Raw genomic sequence first — 17210 nt, forward strand, 5'->3', positions numbered from 1 at the left:
AGAGAGGTCACGAGGAGTTGCAAGCCTTTTCAGCTGGTGTTAAAAATAGAGTTGAGTGACTCAGCCGTTCAGCGACATCACTTTCTCTGCTTGATGAAATAGCAGCGGATTATTTATTTCTTTAAGGAAAGGAAAAAACGCAAACTCCCCAGTGGGTACCCTTATTGCTTTTCAAGTAATCTTCTTCATCGCTTCCTGGCTGCAGTAGCACTATTAATTCTATTTTAAAAAATATATATATTTAAATGGCTCTGCGACAGCTTGCTGTTTGTAGTAATTTTTAAAAGGATGTTGTATTGCAAATGGCAGCACGAATGCTGCTTTGAAAATCTCCAGATTTGAAGGCAACATCTCAAAAGCATTGTGATGGAAGTTCTACTTCCTTTTATTTTGCATTTTAATTAAATGTGCCATCCATGCAATTAGCATTTGTTTGCACAGGTGATGTACCTCAGGGTTGCCTGTGGGCTTCTTGACTTCTGGGGGGAGGAAATAGCTTGGCTGTGGCCATTGACCTAGGGGCTCCCTCCCATTTTGCTACTGCAGACATATGAATCATAGACCCCCAGGGTCCTCTAGTCCATGGATAGGCAAACTAAGGCCTGGGGGCCGAATCCGGCCCAATCGCCTTCTAAATCCGGCCCGCGGACGGTCCAGGAATCAGCCTGTTTTTACATGAGTAGAATGTGCCCTTTTATTTAAAATGCATCTCTGGGTTATTTTGGGGGCATAGGAATTCGTTCATCCCCCCCCCAATATATAATCCAGCCCCCCACAAGGTCTGAGGGACAGTGGACCAGCCCCCTGCTGAAAAAGTTTGCTGACCACTGCAATGCAGGAATCTCAACATGCAGTCCCCCTTCCAGTCTGAAACCATACCAGACCCTGCTTAGCTTTGCAAATGTGCTAGCAGTTTTATTGCTCCACCGCCAGGAGGTGGTGCCTTAGACCCGGTCAGATTGTTTGTCTACCTGTGGGAGGGGTCTCCCAACATGGCACCCATAGGCTCACATGCACTCTCGGGGACTTCGCCTGGTTCTGATAGGATGTTCTTTTCTGTCACTCTCTCTGCTGCAATTAGGCTTCATGGCATTCTGTTGTAGCCAATAGAATATGTATATTGTAGTGTGTGCTTGGTTGCAGTCCATGTGTGTGGTGCCCACAACAATTTCTCTGGTTTGCTGGGGGGCTCATTGGCCCAGGAAGTTTGGCAAGCTCTGGTCTACACCAGTTTTGTCTATTCTAGATAGCAGCGGCGATCTAGGTTCATAGGCAGAGGAATGAAAGTCTGAGCTTTCTAGCTTTAGAAGCGATGGGTGGAAGTTGGAAGGTTCTCCGTTGTGAAGAAGAAGAAAAAGAAATTTATTTATACCCCGTCCATCTGGCTGGGTTTCCCCAGCCACTCTGTGCAGCTTCCAACAGAATATTAAAACACGATAAAACATCAAACGCTAAAAACGTCCCTAAACAGTGCTGCCTTCAGATGTCTTCTAAAAGTCAGACAGTTGTTTGTTTCTTTGACATCTGATGGGAGGGCGTTCCACAGGGTGGGCGCTACTACCGAGAAGGCCCTCTGCCTGGTTCCCTGTAACCTCACTTCTAGCAGTGAGGGAGCCACTAGAAGGCCCTCAGAGCTGGACCTCAGTGAACGATGGGTGTGGAGACACTCCTTCGGGTATACTGGGCTGAGGCTGTTTGGGGCTTTAAAGGTCAGCACCAACACTTTGAACTGTGCTCGGAAACGTACTGGGAGCCAATGTAGGTCGCACAACTGAGCCTTTTGCAAACATCCTTTGTCTTAGCTAATAAGATTGTTGTGGTTGATGGAGCAGGATGGTCAGACTGGACTCTTCCTATTGTTCTGAAGGCGATCACTTGCACCATTGCAGATGAGCTTTGGAAGACCAGTGTCCAGCTGACACCTGCACAATGGGGCACATTCTGCCATGCTGTCTGGCAAAGCGGGTTCTCCTTCATGGAGAGCATGTGTTGCAGTGGGAGCAACCATGACATTCCCTGTTGCTGGGCAGGTTAGTTTGGATGGCCACGGATTTGATTGGGCACCTCCAATGTTGCTGGAGAAAATTGATTGTTGCAATTTTATTTGATGGATGGGGGTGCTATATAGGTCCCTGTGTGCAGCGTTGAGCTTCTTCTTTTCGCTGCGCACATCGGATTACCCGCCCACCCTCCATTTATTTAGGGTTTGTTTGCGCTGACCTTGCCATGCCTGTCATTGGAGCAGGGGCCTGGTAGGAATTTTACCATTTCGCTGATTGGCTGGTGCCATTTGGGTTTTGCCTACTGCGCAGCAAATCGTCACAACTTGTAAGTTGCGGTTAGGCATTGGTTAATTTTTTGGTTGGTGGAGGGGATGAGGTTGGCTGTGCTGGCCCCTTCAATGCTGCTGCTGCTGCAAGGGTATTGCGTTAAAGGAATCCAGGGGCTCGCCATGCTTTTGTCCGTATCCCTGACAAGGGCTAGGGCCATGCAAGAGCCCCAGGGAGCATTTGGGAAGAGGTGTGAGCCTGGCACCCAACTTTTTCTCTCCCCAAAATTGCTTACCCTTGCTGACTTCTGCGCAGGTGTGGTTGTCAGTTCTGTTCCTGCCTCCAAGTGGGAACAGATAGTCGCTAACCAATGCCTAAGCAACCACTCACTTACTGAAATTGTGGCCAAAATTATGCCAAAAACCAAAACAAAAATGATGTGTGAACGTGTTTTTATTCAGGGGTGTCTTGGGGGTCCTCGACACGCAAAGGTCTTTCCCCAGAAACTTAGGCTGAAACAAGCCCTGGCAGCTTTAGTGAGCCACTAAGCCCTACACAGCACACCAACCATATTTAAGACTCCCAGGTGAAGCTTTTTCTTTTTTGCTTTCTGCACAAACAGGGAGTGGGGTGGGTGAGATTGCCAGGCACACCCTGATGCTGACTTCCCTTTCCTTTGGGGCTTAAAGAGAGGGGTAAGAGCTGTATTATCTGTTGCATTGCAGAGGGCTCTGCTTGCAGGCATTTTGCCAAGCCGCCTAATCTCCTGCTGCATTTGAAAGGTTGGTTGTCACCCAGGAATGGCATAGAATATCAAAGGAAGATTGATGGACAGCTGGATCCTTCAGGAGACTCCAGTTGCTGAGTTGCTCACCTCTGAATCATCCTGACCTCGAGTTGACCTGAAAGGCAATATGCAAATCGTGACAATCCTGTTAGTGCTAGTAAATGCACACAGGATTTTAGAAACACATGCAGAGACTAGGCCGGTTCTGTTAACAGAGTTACATTCAATCCATCCTTAGGAAAAGAAAGAGAGAATTGCTAAGTCACTGGTTTTCTTCCAGGTAAAAGGTAAAGGGACCCCTGACCATTAGGTCCAGTTGTGACCGACTCTGGGGTTGCGGCGCTCATCTCGCTTTATTGGCCGAGGGAGCCGGCATACAGCTTGCGGGTCATGTGGCCAGCATGACTAAGCTGCTTCTGGCAAACCAGAGCAGTGCACGGAAACGCTGTTTACCTTCCCGCTGGAGCGGTTCCTATTTATCTACTTGCACTTTGATGTGCTTTCAAACTGCTAGGTGGGCAGGAGCAGGGACTGAGCAACAGGAGCTCACCCCGTCACGGGGATTCAAACCGCCGACCTTCTGATCGGCAAGCTCTAGGCTCTGTGGTTTAGACCACAGCGCCACCCGCGTCCATTTTGTTTTCTCTTGGTTTCTCATTTTCCCAGTCTTAACCTTCTGTTCTCCAGATTTACACATCTGTTTGTGATTCATTCCTTGTATAATTTTTTTATCAGTTTTTTCAAACGTTTTCACAACAATCTTTGAATCAAATAGTTACATTATTTCATGAATTGACTTCCCACCCCCATTTCCCCATTTACTCAAAACATTTTCTATGACATTGTATCTTTATCTATTGCACAAAGTTTTTTCTATTGCAATTATGTTGCGCTTCGAGGTCCCCCAGGCCACCCCAATAACTCACACTTCACACATCAATTTTTGTTTAAGGTTTTTGGCATGAATTTGGCCACAACTTTATTTAAATACACACACGTGAGTGGTTGCTTAGGCATTGGTTATGACTATCTGTCCTTGCCCCAGGGACAGAACTGACTTCCGGATTCCAGCGGAAGCCAGTGAGGGAAACAATTTTTGGGGAGAAAATGAAGCTGGGCCTCAGTCCCTCACTTCTCACCCTCATGCTCCTGGTGGCTTGCACGGCCCAAGTCCGATGCCAGGGACAAGGACGAAAAGAATGGCAAGCCCCTGGATTCCTTTAACGGAATTCCCTTTCCGCACCACCATTGGAGGGGTAGGCACTTACCCCTCCACCAACCAATTTTAACCAATGCCTAACTGCCAACCTTACAAGTTGTGATGATTTGCTACGCAGTAGGCAAAAACCAAATGGCAACAGCCAATCAGCCAAATGGACAAAATTCCTACCAGGCCCCTGCCCCAAGGCAGACGACCCCATGACAGGCATAGCAAGGTCAGAGGACAACGAACCCCCCCTTTTCAGAGAGGGTGGCGGGTGATCCGTTGCACGCAGCCCAAGAGAAGGCCCCAGGCTGCGAGCCCTGTATTTAAGACCTCTGACCCCTCCCACACTTTAGCAACATAACATTCTCCCCAGCAACACTCCTTGCCCAATCACTGCATGTGGCCAATGTGCCCAACAACAGTGGGGTAGCCTTTTTGCCCCCCCCCCCCCGCAACATGTGCTCTCTATTATGGAGAACACGCTTTATCGTCCTTCTTCTCCTGCTTTGATCTCAAATCCTGCCCGTGATTTCATTTGACTGTAATGTTTTTTTAAAAATACTCCACGGAAGGCCTCGATTCTTCATCGTTTGGATCTTTTAATTTCGCTGTCAGCTTTGCCATTTCTGTCCAGTTCAGTCTCCTCCCCATTAATATATGTGCTCTTTTGCACACTTTACCCTAGTTTATGTGTACGCTACTTCCCTGCAGAACTGCATTGCAAAATTGCACAAGTGTGAATTTCAGAGGCAAGCGCTGTGTTTTAAATCTGCAGATTGTTTTGGAAAGTGTGGAATAGGTCGGTTCTCCTTTAAATGGGAGCTGAGTCAAATGTCTTTCCTGTCCCCAGTTGCAAGTTGCTGTTCTGGGCTGCTGCCAGGAGTGCAGCGCTGCTCTTTGGACCGCAACTAGCATTTGGTTTTGATTTTTCATCCTAGAGAAAGGGCTGGGGCGGGGTCATTAAAAAATGTCAATAAATAAATAAATGTTTGGATGATTGATTGAACAGATAGAATTGCAGGCTGCTGCCAAGTCCAGGTTTTAATTTTGAAACAATTGTGCTGTTGTTCCTCGGGGTCTCAGGGTCCCTAGCGCTGGGCACAAAGTAGGATTTAGCCAATCCTCTTGTGAGCCAGAAAGAGTCCAAGGCACAGAACAAGATGTCTTGTACGCTGGCAAGCTGCAAAAACTGTAGCCCTCAGGTAGTCTTGCCCGAAGCGGTAATTGACTTCCTTTCCCCATTTTTGAGTCTCTAGAACATATGCTTAAATCCTTCAAAACCATGTTGCCTTTTTGTTTCTTGCAGGGTTGTCAAAATGACTGCGCCACTGGATGTATGGAGGCAGCCACAAAGCATGCGATCGAATCTTTCAAGGTATGTCGTTTGCTAAAACAGGAGTGCCTGTGGCAGTTCTCTGCCCTGCACAAAGCATTGTCCTTAAGATGCACGCTGATGGAGTCAGCCTGTAGCGCTGTGGATGTGTGTGAACACTTCAGTCTTGGTGTGGGTGACGAGAAGGCTGCATCTCCTGGAGCAATTAAACTTCAGAGATTTTTAGGGGTGAAGCAAACAGCTTCAGTTCCTTCCTCAGAATCCTGACAGATAGTTGTAAGTGAAAACTTGGAAGCAGGTATACAATGGTACCTTTGTTCTCAAAGGCCTTGGTACTCAAACAACTTGGAACCCAAACACTGCAAACCCAGAAGTGTTCCGGTTTGCGAACTTTTTTTGGAAGTTGAAATGTGCTCCGTTTTGAGTGTTACTCTTCCAATTTGAGTGCCACACTTCCGTTTTGAGTTCCACACTTCCGTTTTGAGTGTTACACTGAGGTCTGTCTGTTTTTGCTATTTGTCTTGCATTTTTGTGGCTCTCTTTTTTGTGTGACTGTGTGGAACCCAGTTCAGCTACTGATTGATTGATTGATTGATTGTGTGACTACAGTACATTGTTTATTGCCTTCATTTTATGAATCAGTGGTCTTGTTAGATAGTAAAAGTCATGTTAAATTGCTGTTTTAGGGGTTGGTTTTAAAAGTCTGGAATGGATTAATCCATTTTGCATTACTTTCTATGGGAAAGTGTGCCTTGGTTTTGGAACGCTTTGGTTTTGGAGCGGACTTTTGGAACAGATTAAGTTTGAGAACCAATGTACCACTATAATGGAGTATCCTGGAAGGGGATGTGGAACCTTAAACAGGAGTCCTGAACAGCCCCCACTGCAATTTATTATCCCTTTGGAGTTGAGCTGTGTCTTTGTATCCTTCCAGGCCATGATGTGTATGGTTTTAATTTTTGATTTCCTTTTGGCAAATTTTGTTTTGCTTTCAGCCTTTTAATGATCGCTTCGTCTTAAGCTGGCAGCCAGCTCACATTCCAGGTGTAAATTTCAATCGACAGATGGGTCATCTCAGTCGTAATTAATAACAGCCTGAAAAATAATTTTAAAAAGGGAGGTTTTGCTGACCTTATGCCCTAAGGACTGACCCTCAGGACTATTCTGTGGTGTTTGGGCATGATTTTGGTTCCCTCCGCTCTATGTCACTCATCTCCCAGTTGGGTCCCTTGAAACTTATTGGTCTTCCAGCGTGAAAAGCAGCCTTTTCCGGGCATCAGAGGTTAAACCCCTGTTCTCTCTGTTTTCCAAGAGAGAATGTGATAGCCAGGATTTATGGCCTGGCTATCATTAAGCACCACATAATTATCTCTGACAACAGACCGTCGACAAGAGGCATCAAGTCCGCCATCTTCCTCAAACCTCAATTTAATTTTAAGTACAAAATAGAGAAGGAGCTCCCAGATGGTGACTTTACTTGCAAATCAGTTATTGAGATATCGCAAGCAAGTTGTTAGTACCGGGGCTTTTTCAGTTTTGCTTTTTTGCTTATTTCCTCCACCCCCTGCCCTGGTGAAAGGGTTAATCTGGATTAAATGGGGAGGAAATGCAGACTGGTATTCTCATGATACGGACGCAGGTGGCACTGTGGGTTAAACCACTGAGCCTAGGACTTTCCAATCAGAAGATCGGCGGTTCGAATCCCTGCGACAGGGTGAGCTCCCGTTGCTCAGTCCCTGCTCCTGCCAACTTAGCAGTTTGAAAGCACGTCAAAGTGCAAGTAGATAAGGTAAACGTGCGCTGCTCTGGTTCGCCAGAAGCGGCTTAGTCATGCTGGCCACATGTCCCGGAAGCTGTACGCCGGCTCCCTCGGCCAATAAAGCGAGATGAGCGGCGCAACCCCAGAGTCGGCCACGACTGGACCTAATGGTCAGGGGTCCCTTTACCTTTATTCTCATGATAATGACATAGTGTGGATGCTACAAAAATCTCACATGCGTGAGGAGCACCCCATCCCATAATAAACTTTAGTCTGGAAGCACCCAGCATCCCAAATTCAAAAACTAGCTGGATTTTTTATATAAAAAAACCAGCCTTCATCAAATGTCTGAAAGTGGACAGTCTCTGAGTACAGTCTGAATATGGCTCATGTTAGCATCTGCTTTGTAATATTTGCAGTGAACCTTGTCTAAACCTTGCAGATTTTATCTACGCTCTTGCTTACTGTGGATTTTTAAAAAGCTTTGGTGACTCTGTTTCAAATTTTAAATTGTTTCTCTGAAGGCATCGAATATAATTTTGTTGTAAAGAGGCTTGGGGAGCCAGTGTGTCTATCGAATTGTCTAAACGTGTAAGAAAGGAATAAATCCTGCCATAATTGGGAGTATCTTTATGGCAGGAATACTACTGTGAAGAAGGCTGTGTGCTTTTCAGAGTACCTTGGGTGGGAAAGGAAAATTACCCTGGCACAAGTTAAGATGTTCTTACGAAAGCTCGCTCTAAAAACCATGAATGAGCTGGTTTTCGCAGACACACAAGAGATATGAACAGGCAGTTTGTTTTTTTCCACAGTAATCTCCCTTCCTGTTGTCTTGATGGGCTTTCTGCTGAAACTGCTTACGTTTTCTTGGAATCGGACTTGATATGGATCCAAGGTCGCTGCGGTGCACATGATTGTTGCGTGTCTGTGTGTGGTCTGTTTCCTATTAGATTTGTCCAGGAACAAACATGAAATGGAAAAATAGAGCCAGAATAAAGTAGCACAGAGGACTCTCAATCAGTATTGTTGGGGGTAGAGAGACAAGGGCTGCATAGCCTTCTGGGGACCAAACGTGGGCGGGGTCCAAGGCAAAAGTGGGTGGAGCAACAGATGCAAATGTTACCTTTCTGCAGCGGGCTAGTGTCTACACACAATCACACACCCATTTCTGTCCCCCATCTAAATATGGAAGAGGCATTATCAGAAATCCAGGACATATCCCAGGCAAAAGCAGTTTTGAGTGCCCTGCAGTGCCAGTGAAGGTCTAAGGGCCAGACAGAGACCTGGAGGGCCACATCTGGCCTCTGGACCCCAAGTTCCCCATCCCTGTGGTATTGCGCCTATGCTACAATCATAGAATTATATCGTTGGAAGGGACCATGAGGGTGATCTTGTTCAGCCCCCTGCAATGCGGGTATCTTTCGCCCAGTGTGGGGCTCAAACCACAACCCTGATGTTAAGAGTCTCATGTTCTTTACCTGTTTTATTCATTTATTGTAGCTTGGCTCCAAAGAGCCAAACCATAATAATTGAGGGTTAGTGATTTCCCTCTGCATCTCCCACCCCCCCAAAAAAACCCCATATGTGGAGGGTTACTCTGGAACCATTTAAAGGAGTGTTGTGTATGGAGGAAGACTGCATTTCTTTGCATTAAAGTCTGTGTTTAGGTGGAGTATAGATAGTTTCCTTTATGCCTACTGAGTCTGTGAAGTTCAGAATTGACATTCTGAAATGCTGTACAGCAGGGATGTCCAACAGGTCGATCGTGATCTACTGTTAGATCCCCGGGAGGTTTTGGTGGATCGCGGTCTATCGCTGGGTCCCTTTCCATTGTTAAATTAGAATCCTTTTTCGCCCCCTTGGCCCACCCTCCACGATCTGCAGAATGGAAGACGGAGTATACTGATCTGTTGGTGAGTGGCTGTTCCCCTTCCTCCCTAAAAAAAGCTGAACAGCTTTGCCTTTAACTCACAAAAAACAGGGCTTTCCTCCTTCCTGAAACAAGCTCAACAACTTTGACCTGAAGCCCCCAAAAGGCGGTAGATCACTGTCAGTTTTTAATTCTGTGAGTAGATCACAGTCTCTTGGGAGTTGGCCAACCCTGCTCTACAGGAGCCAGAATCCCTGTTTCTTTGCTGGGCATGGAATCATAGAATTGTAGAGTTGGGATGGTCATCTCAAGCGTAATCTAGTCCAACCCCCTGCAATGCAGGAACCACGGCTAAAAAATCCCTGACATAACCTGTCCATCCTCCTCCAATGAAGGAGAGTGAACCACCTTCTAAGGTCGTCCCTTCCGCTTTTGAACAGCTCTTACCACCAGAAAGTTCTTCCTAAGTTTTATTCCTGTTCAACTCTGCAATTCCATGATTCTATCGAGATGGAATCTCCTTCCTTGTACAGTGGTACCTCAGGTTACAGACGCTTCAGGTTACAGACTCCACTAACCCAGAAATAGTACCTCGGGTTAAGAACTTTGCTTCAAGATGAGAACAGAAATCGCGTGGCGGCAGCAGGAGGCCCCATTAGCTAAAGTGCTACCTCAGGTTAAGAACAGTTTCAGGTTAAGAACGGACCTCCAGAACAAATTAAGTTCTTAACCCGAGGTACCACTGTAATTGGAATCTAATATTTCACTTCCTACCTTCTAGAGCAGCAGAAAACAAGCTTGCTCCATCTTCAGACTCCTTATATATTTGGAGATATCTCAGTCCTATCTTCTTCATGTTCAACGTATCCGACTCCTTCAACCATTCCTCAAAAGGCCCATCTCTCTGTCTTCCATCTGCCTGAATGAAAGGGAGCTAGAGGGTGGGGGGAGGCGGAGAGAGAGATAAGCAGGCCAAGAGATGGAGCAGATGGCCCTGCAGGAACAAGCCCTTAAAAAAAGAAGAAGAAAAAGCCAGGTCACACTAAAGTCTTAGCAGTAAGCACTGCCATGCCTTATGGTTCTGTTACTTAACTTGGTCGGAGCGCAGACTCCAGCTACAGACGTGTTTTGGCTCATCGTACAGCGTCTGCCTTCGAGAGCTTGTCGTTCCAAGCGATGTGGTAGCATAAAGATTCCTCGCAGCTTAGAGCCAAGTCTGGGAATGAACGTTGCTCTTCCCAAAACACTCCGCCACTCACCAATGCCCTACTAAGCTCTGAAAACGTATTTGCGGTTAAAAACACAGAACAACGATTGCATGCTTCCTGTAAATGTTTTTTTTTTTTTGCTCAAGGCACACGGTCATTTGGGAGGAACGCGTCCTGATTGTCCGGGACTGGCAGGGCTGTGACGAGCGTGCAGCAAAGGCAGGAAGGGGGCAGAGGCTGATTGAGGGGAAACGGTCAGCAATCTATGGGGTTTTGTGCCACCCGCAAAGCAGGAGCCAAGAATGGACGAAAGGGAAGAGATAGATGGAGCAGTCGGAGACAGGAGGTGCAGGATGCGTCACAAGAGGAGGAGGGACCAGGAGGGGCTTGAAGAAGCAGGAACGGCAGGGTGGATTTGATTTAAATCAAATTGATTTAAATCACTAGTCAGGAAGCCTTGATTTAAATCTCTCCCCCCCAAGACTCATTCTTGCTGGTATAATCTTAATATTTACAACCAGGTGAAGGTTTCATTTTTGGAGTAATAAATTTTCAGAGTACTTTTTACAGTTATATCAAAAATTACTGATTTGGTTATTCTATTACAGATAATTATGAAATTATGGTGAGGTTTAATAAGTTAACTGTTTATATTTGGACAACTTTTCTGCTGTACTTTGTTGGAAGGAGAAAAAGAATCATTTCCTGAGTAACAATTAAAACAATTTGTTTAACTGAAACAGTAACATTATAGCATATGTATCCATGTTTGTTAACCGTTGTGGTTGAATTATTTTTTAAAATAACAACAATGCCTTAGACTGAGTTTTAGGAAACATGAAAAACTTAAAACAAATCCTTATTTCCTGATGAATAGCCTTTACTGTTACTTAAATAGAAACTTATCTTTAGAAAGATTTTCCCCATCAAAAGCATTTTATTTTAAAAATCCAATTTAAATTTTAAAAAATCCAATTAAAAAAAAATCATTTATTTTTATCCACCCTGAGGAACGGTGGCAACCTCCATGTAGGAGAAGCTGCAGGTTGCTTGCATGCGAGAATATTTAAATTTGGGTGGAGACGTGGTCGCTCTGCTGCTCCAGCAGTCCAGCTCAGAGCACAAGCCTGGAGGGGTGTGTGGTTTGCCATACATCCAGATTTTCCCAGACATAGCCGCTATCCATCCCTCGTAATCAAGTGTCCGGACGAAAATTGCTCAGATGTCTGGGAACATCCGGATATATGGCAGCCCATGTCAGTAGTGTAGATTTTCATTAAAAAAAGCTAAAGCTTCCCCCCCTTTTTTTAAAGATTTCACAAAAATGTTCAACAACTGTCCAGATTTCCACTTCTTGAAATATGGTGACTCGGGGAGGGGACACCAGAAGCTGTGTGTGTTCTGGGCACCTTAGGAACTACAGTGGTACCTCAGGTTACATACGCTTCAGGTTACATACACTTCAGGTTACAGACTCCACTAACCCAGAAATAGTGCTTCAGGTTAAGAACTTTGCTTCAGGATGAGAACAGAAATTGTGCAGCGGCGGCGCACCGGCAGCAGGAGGTCCCATTAGCTAAAGTGGTGTTTCAGGTTAAGAGCGGACCTCTGGAACAAATTAAGTACTTAACCCGAGGTACCGCTGTACTGTAACTGCATGCTTAAACAATAAAGAATTAAACTACCATCCATTTATCCTCCTTGGGCGGAGTGCGCTCAGAACACTGAGGGATGATATGCAGCAAAATGGACCATTGCGCTGCATGCAGCCTGAATTTTGCAACCCCCTGTTATTCCTTGTGGGAACCTGGCAATTATTGCATCCAAGGTTTGTTGTGTTTTCCATCTAGCTCTGCCTGCTTGCTGAGGAATGCTTCCTTCACTAGGCAACATGCAAAAGGAGAGAGCATCCCTCTGTTCTGCTTTGTAGTCTCTGTGCAGGCCTTGATAGGTGCATGTGATGATGATGAAGAAGATGATGATTTATTAAACTTGTGTACAGTGGTACCTCGGGTTGAGAACTTAATTCATTCTGGAGGTCCGTTCTTAACCTGAAACTGTTCTTAACCTGAGGTACCACTTTAGCTAATGGGGCCTCCCGCTGCCGCCGTGCAATTTCTGTTCTCCTCCTGAAGCAAAGTTCTTAACCCAAGGTACTATTTCTGGGTTAGCGGAGTCTGTAACCTGAAGCGTCTGTAACCTGAAGCATCTGTAACCTGAGGTACCACTGTACCGCCCTATACCTGTAGATCTCTGGGTGGTTCACAACATAAAAGTACAATGTAAAAAAACACAAAACACATAATAAAAACAAAACAAAAAAAAGAAAAGAAACAGAAACAACCCAGTAATCTATCCTTCCACAACACATTTAAAAGGGCATTGACTGTCAATCAGCCAAAGGCCTGGTTAAACAGGAATGTTTTCGCCGGACTCCTAAAGATGTATAATGAAGGCACCAGGCGAGCCTCCCTTGGTAGGGCATTCCACAAACAGGGAGCCACTTCAGAAAAGGCCTGTTCTTGTGTTGTCACTCTCCAGACCTCCCATGGAGAGGAGGCACACAAAGAAGGGCCACAGAGGATGATCTCAGGGGCCGGGTAGGTTCATATGGAGATTCCAACATGGGGCCTTCCCTGAGCAGAGGTGGCCCTTTATCTCTATTGTTTTTCTACTTTGTAATGCTTCGTATATTTCTCCTTACAAAACTTCTTGTAGTCCTACTAGCGTAATTTGTTGGTTACAGTTGCTCTTCAAATACTTCATATACTTCTTCCAATCTTCTGTAAATCTCTGGTCCCGCAGGTTCCGAATCCTTCCTGTCATTTTGTCCAATTCTGCATAGTCCATTAATTTCGTCTGCCATTCTTCTTTTGTCGGAATTTCTTCTTGTTTCCATCTTTTGTCCGTTTTCTGTCCCGGTCAACTGTTTGCTTCCACAAATTAACACTCTTCTTCCCCTCCCTGCTTTTGACATTTCCTGGGTGGTCCCTTCCTATTGGGACTAGAGGGCTAAAGGGCAGAGGAGATCAGCAGTTGGGTGGATCCACAGCCAGTGACAAGGCTAGTTGTCAGACAACTAATTCTAGTTCTTCTTCCTCCTCCTCCAGGCAGAGTTATGCAAAGGCAATATCGAAGCTAAGGAGGAAGAATCATAGAACCCCCTGAAATGCAGGAATCCCGTCCACAGCCTTCCCTGGGTGGGCTCGAACCACCAGCCTCCTGGTTAACAGCCAGGCAGTGAGTGCTACCCCCTAGACTGGTTGTAAATACAGTGGTACCTTGGGTTACAGATGCTTCAGGTTACAGGCGCTTCAGGTTACAGGATCCGCTAACCCAGAAATAGTACCTCGGGTTAAGAACTTTGCTTCAGGATGAGAACAGAAATTGTGCAGCGGTGCCCATTAGCTAAAGTGGTGCTTCAGGTTAAGAACAGTTTCAGGTTAAGAACGGACCTCTGGAATGAATTAAGTTCTTAACCTGAGGTACCACTGTAGGCAAATTGAGGCGGGGAGGAAGGCGGCGGGGGGAGGTTGTTCTCCATATGCCCTAACGGACCGGCCTCCAATGCTTTCTTCTCTTTCCTCTGGCAGTCAGAGGAAAATTGCCTGAATTGTGGCAGCGGCTTCCGGTAGCCAGTACCGAATAAGAAAATGGTTACAGTTCCAGATTAAATGGAAAACCACAAATTATAAGCCTCTGCAGGTGTTTGTGGTCACCCTCAAGGGGCTGCCCTTCAGGGTACAATGTACTTCAGTTTTGCTGTGCCTGCTCTTGTTACCAAATGACTAACGTCAGGCGAACGTTTTGTGCGCACACCATTTATTTTCTTTCTTTCTTTATTAGTGCATGTGGGCTGCTGGGATAGTACTGTGTACATGTGGGGCTACATTCAGCTTAGCTTTTTCTCAAAAGTAGACCCACTGAAATTAACACGTCTTAGTTACCCATTTGCATTGGTTTCAGTGTAGGGCTATTCTGAGTAAACATTGGTGGAATGCAACCCGCAGAATTTTATGCTGGGCACAGAAATTTATTATTATTATTTATTATATTATTTATACCCCACCCATCTTGCTGGGTTTCCCCAGCCACTCTGGGCGGCTTCCAACAAAACACTAAAATACAATAACCTATTAAACATTAAAAGCTTCCCTAAACAGGGCTGCCTTTAGATGTCTTCTAAAAGTTTGGTAGTTATTTTTCTCTTTGACATCTGGTGGGAGGGCGTTCCACAGGGCGGGTGCCACTACCAAGAAGGCCTCTGTCTGGTTCCCTGTAACTTGGCTTCTCACAGCGAGGGAACTGCCAGAAGGTCCTCGGCGCTGGACCTCAGTGTCCGGGCGGAACGATGGAGGTGGAGACACTCCTTCAGGTATACTGGGCCGAGGCCGTTTAGGGCTTTAAAGGTCAGCACCAATACTTTGAATCGTGCTTGGAAACGTACTGGGAGCCAGTGCAGGTCTTTCAAGGCCGGTGTTATATGGTCTCGGCGGTCGCTCCCAGTCACCCCAGTCTAGCTGCCGCATTCTGGGTTAGTTGTAGTTTCCGGGTCACCTTGAAAGGTAGCCCCACATAGAGCGCATTGCAGTAGTCCAAGCGAGATATAACCAGAGCATGTTACCAAGGATATGTTCTTCTACATTTCTAGGCACAGATCTGGGCTTCCCAGGTCTATGTCCGAATACTTTTTCTCTTCCTCCACCCCCCCACCCCCGCTTTTCCTGTGGAAACCAACTCTTCAGCTCTGAATCGGAGCATCCTGTAGAAAATCTGAATTGCTGCTTGCTCCGATTCAGCAGTAAAGGTCAGGTAACACACTAGTTATTGTGGAATTGTAATTGTGGAAACCTTTTGGGGAAAGTGTATTTCCAATGTTTGATGGCTCATAACACCTGATTGGCTCCTAAACACTCAAGTTCATTGGCTACATTCAAGTGAAGGAAAGCTACTGCATATCAACCTAAGCAAGTTGTGCCTCCTTTTTCTGGTTATTTGGCTATAACTTTTGATAGAATGCAGATAACTGAACAAACTTTGTTGAATTACATTCTTCATTAAATTATATTTCCATTGATATATAATTTTACGGTATTACTAAAAAAAAAGGAAAGTGGTGTCATGAGCCATCAAAGCTCAGAAACACACTTTTTCCAAAAGGTTTCCACAATTTTGTCCACTAGTGTAAATAATGATGATGATGATGATAGCACTCAGGCACAGACCTGGAAAGTGCAGTCCTGTGCTTAGAGAGCAGAAGGTAAAAGGTAAGCCAATATGCCTAGCGTTGACTACCACCCCATGTTTTTAATGTAAAGGTAAAGGGACCCCTGACCATTAAGTCCAGTTGTGGATGACTCTGGGCTTGCGGCGCTCATCTTGCTTTATTGGCCAAGGGAGCCAGCATACAGCTTCTGGGTCATGACTAAGCTGCTTCTGGCGAACAAGAGCAGCGCACGGAAACACCGTTTACCTTCCCACCGGAGTGGTACCTATTTATCTACTTGCACTTTGACGTGCTTTCGAACTGCTAGGTTGGCAGGAGCAGGGACCAAGCAACGGGAGTTCACCCCGTGGTGGGGATTCGAACCGCCAAGCTTCTGATTGGCAAGCCCTAGGCTCTGTGGTTTAGACCACAGCGCCACCCATGTAGTAGCTCTCCACAATTTAAGATAGCAGCTTCTCGCCGCCAAAACTAGAAGTGCTGGGGATTGAACCTGGAACCCTCTGCATGCAGGGCAGATTCTCTACCGCTGAGCTACCGCCTTTCCCCAGTCCGCCCCCCACCCTGCAGATTAGATACAGGCACCGACAAACTAAAATAGCTGTTGCATATGTACGTATTGTCCCATTTCGTTTGCTTTCTGAGCCTCCCAAGTTGCCACCTGCTGAGGCTCCCCACAAAGACCAGGCTCCCCACATGGTGGCTTTGAATGCCAGCACAGTCACACAGCCGCTTTTGTCCTTTCGCAGCCACTGCTAGTTCTGTAAGGACAGCATTTCATGTAGTGCTTTCCCTGCCTGCCTACATAGAAGACTTCGGAGCCAATTTTACATTTTGACAAGTCAGCGTTAACGTTTCCTCAACGCAGACGTTCTGCATCGAGGAAATGAACCTGCGGTTTTTCACCCTATTCTCTTGTGGTTTTTTTGGTGCACGTGTCTTGGTGCAGGATGAATGTTAATTCTGTTTTTCAGCTTGCAGTCCTGTGCTTACTTAGGGCAGCGTGTGCCATGTGATTGCAGTGGCAATAATAATTGCAGTGGTAATAATAATAATAATAATAATAATAATAATAATAATAATAATTTATTATTTATGCCCCACCCATCTGGCTGAGTTTCCCCAGCCACTCTGGGCGGCTCCCAATCAAGTGTTAAAAACAATACAGCATTAAATATTAAAAACTTCCCTAAACAGAGCTGCCTTCAGATGCCAGTCAGACAGTTGTTTATTTCTTTGACATCTAATGGGAGGGCATTCCACAGGGCGGGCGCCACTACCGAGAAGGCCCTCTGCCTGGTTCCCTGTAACTTGGCTTCTTGCAGTGAGGGAACCACCAGAAGGCCCTTGGCGCTGGACCTCAGTGTTCGGGCAAAACAATGGAGGTGGAGACGCTCCCTCAGGTATACAGTGGTACCTTGGGTTACAGACACTTCAGGTTACATACACTTCAGGTTACAGACTCTGCTAACCCAGAAATAGTGCTTCAGGTTAAGAACTTTGCTTCAGGATGAAAATAGAAATCGGGCTCCGGCGGCGCAGCAGCAGCAGG

General features: G+C 45.9%; 1 protein-coding gene across 3 annotated transcripts in view; it reads left to right on the plus strand.

The window, feature by feature from the left end:
• BCAT1 (branched chain amino acid transaminase 1) overlaps positions 1–17210 on the plus strand; it is a 68109-nt gene that overhangs the window by 13319 nt on the left and 37580 nt on the right. For 2 of the 3 annotated variants that reach the window (XM_053407462.1, XM_053407463.1), the window contains exon 2: positions 5571–5639. The exons of the other annotated variant lie outside the window; for it this stretch is intronic. In XM_053407462.1, the coding sequence (XP_053263437.1) occupies positions 5571–5639 (69 nt within the window). The remainder of the gene's footprint in view (positions 1–5570; positions 5640–17210) is intronic. 3 annotated transcript variants of the gene reach the window in all.

The sequence above is a fragment of the Podarcis raffonei genome, chromosome 10 (genome assembly GCF_027172205.1).
Source record: "Podarcis raffonei isolate rPodRaf1 chromosome 10, rPodRaf1.pri, whole genome shotgun sequence".
In the NCBI taxonomy this organism is placed as follows: domain Eukaryota; kingdom Metazoa; phylum Chordata; class Lepidosauria; order Squamata; family Lacertidae; genus Podarcis; species Podarcis raffonei.